At 36.4% G+C, this 2,853-nt stretch overlaps 1 protein-coding gene across 1 annotated transcript; it reads left to right on the top strand.

The window, feature by feature from the left end:
• Positions 1 to 472: 472 nt before the first annotated feature.
• LOC111302389 (non-structural maintenance of chromosomes element 4 homolog A-like) lies at positions 473 to 2,338 on the top strand. The gene is made up of 4 exons (XM_089744240.1): positions 473 to 642; positions 1,151 to 1,233; positions 1,310 to 1,401; positions 1,809 to 2,338. The coding sequence occupies exons 1-4, from the start codon at positions 473 to 475 to the stop codon at positions 2,073 to 2,075; spliced, it is 612 nt and encodes a 203-aa protein (XP_089600366.1). The 3' UTR covers positions 2,076 to 2,338.
• Positions 2,339 to 2,853: the final 515 nt, after the last annotated feature.

The following is a 2,853-nucleotide window of genomic DNA, read 5'->3' as shown; positions in this document are numbered from 1 at the left end:
GAAAATCCCCGACTGAGATGGAACCGTTTGCAATCTTATCAGATTCTTCGGTTACTGCAGAGATTTTTGCCTCCCTTATATTCTTTTTAACTGTTCTTTTTTCTTTTTTGTTCACCCTTCCCATTAATTTCCCCTCTGCATTCTCATAGAATTTCCACTTTTTTGCCTTTCTCTGAATCCCAGAAGTTCCCTTCCCAGCCTTCAATTCTTCTGTTTCTTCAACTATTAATGGGCTTACTTCCTCTACATCATTAAACCGGACACTCTTTTTCACGACTTGGCCCAGGCCCATTTTCTCCACTCTATCAAATGCAGCCTTATCCAATGGGCCTAACTGATCCACTCCTTGCAAGGTTCCAGTTGTAATATCCTTAATACTATCTTCATCTTCCTCTTGTCGCACCTGATTCTTCTCTCCCTCTATCATTCGTGGACCATTCGTTGACCATTCGAGCCCATATTGTTGTCTCCTATGCTAGATCCCTGGGATTCGCTTTCACTCTCTGACACCTCTCTAATTCCATCTCGTTTCCCATGGCCCATATCATTACTTTCTCTCCTTCCAAGCAACATTTCCGAATTACAAGGTGGCAATTGTAGCTTGTTCCCTTTCTGCTTACACGGCCCCAGCGTTTCTGTCAGGTTCGTCTCTTGGACTCCCACCTCTTCTTCTTCCTTGCCCTGACCGACGGTGGTTGATTCCTGGTTGAAGTTCTGATCATATATCTCCTTGTTCGATCCACTGTCGATATAATTTGAACCCAGCTCGACTACACTTATTGGGAAAATTGACTCCCCTACCTTCAACTGTAAAATTGCTTTAGTCTATCGAGAACTTGTATCCTGATGTGTATGGGTTTATGTTGTGTGGTTGAATCTTATATTGTGGGGTGGATGTGATGAAAAAATTGATGCATAAATGATTTTATCATAGGCATAATAATCATAGTTGTATTTCATCTAGCTGCTCTTTAACAATCATTGTTCACATAGATTTATTGTCCCGTTCAACAGTTTGATGATACTGGTGCCGAAGAGAAAAAACTGATACTGACAAAAATATGGCAACTATGTTTGAAATTTTAAGGAGATAGAGACAAGTGAAACTTGAAAGTTTGATTTTGAATAGAAGCTCTTTTGCACACTGTAGAAATTTATTTGCTCTTTCATTCTTATTAGTCATAGATGGAAGAGCAGAAATAGTTGTGGATGAATCTGGTTCTCATATTGTTTGTAAGTATCTTTCAAGACAATTAATTTGTAACTTGACAGAAAATTTGCATTTGTCTCATTTATTGTTTTCTTTAAGCATCCAAAAATTCTCTTGGTGCTCAGTCTGTAACAAGTGGCGAGGTTGCTTACAGCCATTTTGTGTTCAGGTTTGATTTTAGGGACTGGAAGGTCTGGAATGTGCTTCTGTTGCATAAAACATCCTTCAGATATTGCAAATACTAAAGAATATTACAGTGTATGCTTTTACTTGTATCAGTATACCAAACTATTTTAGTTGCTCACTTTTTATAAATTGTTAATTTAATTTGTTTCTTTCTAATTCCAAGTTTGAGTGACCTGACTTTTAGTTAATGATGAATGTGGTACCTGTTGGTGAGGATCTAATGCCACATAGGGAAGGTTCTACAGAATAATATAGGGTCTCCTGATATTCTTTATGATCAATGGTGAAATAGTCTTGTTGGTCAAACTATATTAGTTGAATGTTTTAACAACAAACAATTTAGTTTCCAGCACATTTTAGGTTAATTTGTTTTACCTTCAAATTTTAATTTTTTGACTGAATGGGATTTTAGTTCATGATGAACGCGGTGCCGGTAGGAGAGGAGTTGATGCCTTACAGGGAGGATTCTCATTCAATTCTTTCACAGGCAGAAGCAGCAGCAAACAATTCAGAAGGAGCACCAACTGCAACAGCTATCCGAAAATTATCTAGGAACCGAGGGTCGGTTCTGCAAGAGTACACTGTAGAAGACTCTTCTGAAATTGACGATGCTAGCAAAGGACCCCGCATTTGTTGGCGTAGGCGTAAGCTCAATAGACCAACAAGCTTTTTTTTTTAGAACACATCATGCACGATTGTTTGGAATGTTGTGATGTACATAGGTGAAGGTCAATCCCAAATTGGCAAGTGTTATATTTTTGGCTATTGGGGCTTTGGGCAACTTTCGGTGATCTATTTTCTAACTTGGGCAAAACCACTTTGGATTCTAGATGTATTTTATATCTTTTTTTGTTTTTTTTTGGGGGCAACAATGCATTTGAGTCACCGGCCTGTTCATGTTCTGTGGTTATCGTATTCATTAATCCTTGAAACTTTTCTATCTTTTTTCTTTTGGTCTCAAAATTTGAGAATTTTATGTTTCCAATTTTAAATATTTTCTGGTTATCATATTGTTTAATAAGAATCAAATTACAATCTAACTTGATTTTTTTATTCGGTTTTTCTTACAGCTGACTCTAAAATATGGGATATAAAATTTAGTGTGTTGTTGTTGTTGTTGGTTGTACCATATTGTTTAATACTTTAAACCTTCCAAGTTTCTTGATGATTTTAATTTTCCTTCAAAGATTTTTATCTCATTTAGAAACATGTCCACTTGTTCAGCCATTTTATAAACATTGTTAGATGAAGGATAATAGCATTAGAAAGCATCAGTTTAATATTAGACTTAATTGTATCCAAATTCATGGGATTTTTCTTTAATGCTTTATTAACCAAGGGTTGATTGAAAATTTTAGTCGGATGTTTATTAGTACTTCGAGTAGCGAAGAACATTGTTGAGTCAATATACGATTTACCTTCCGTCTTTTTCCTTGTGGACTATCAACGCCCACGAT

This window comes from Durio zibethinus, chromosome 15 (genome assembly GCF_047325235.1).
Source record: "Durio zibethinus cultivar Kanyao isolate XHJ-2024 chromosome 15, ASM4732523v1, whole genome shotgun sequence".
NCBI classification, from domain to species: domain Eukaryota; kingdom Viridiplantae; phylum Streptophyta; class Magnoliopsida; order Malvales; family Malvaceae; genus Durio; species Durio zibethinus.
Note: the sequence above shows the minus strand (reverse complement) of the source record. Positions and strands in the feature narration are given on the sequence as shown.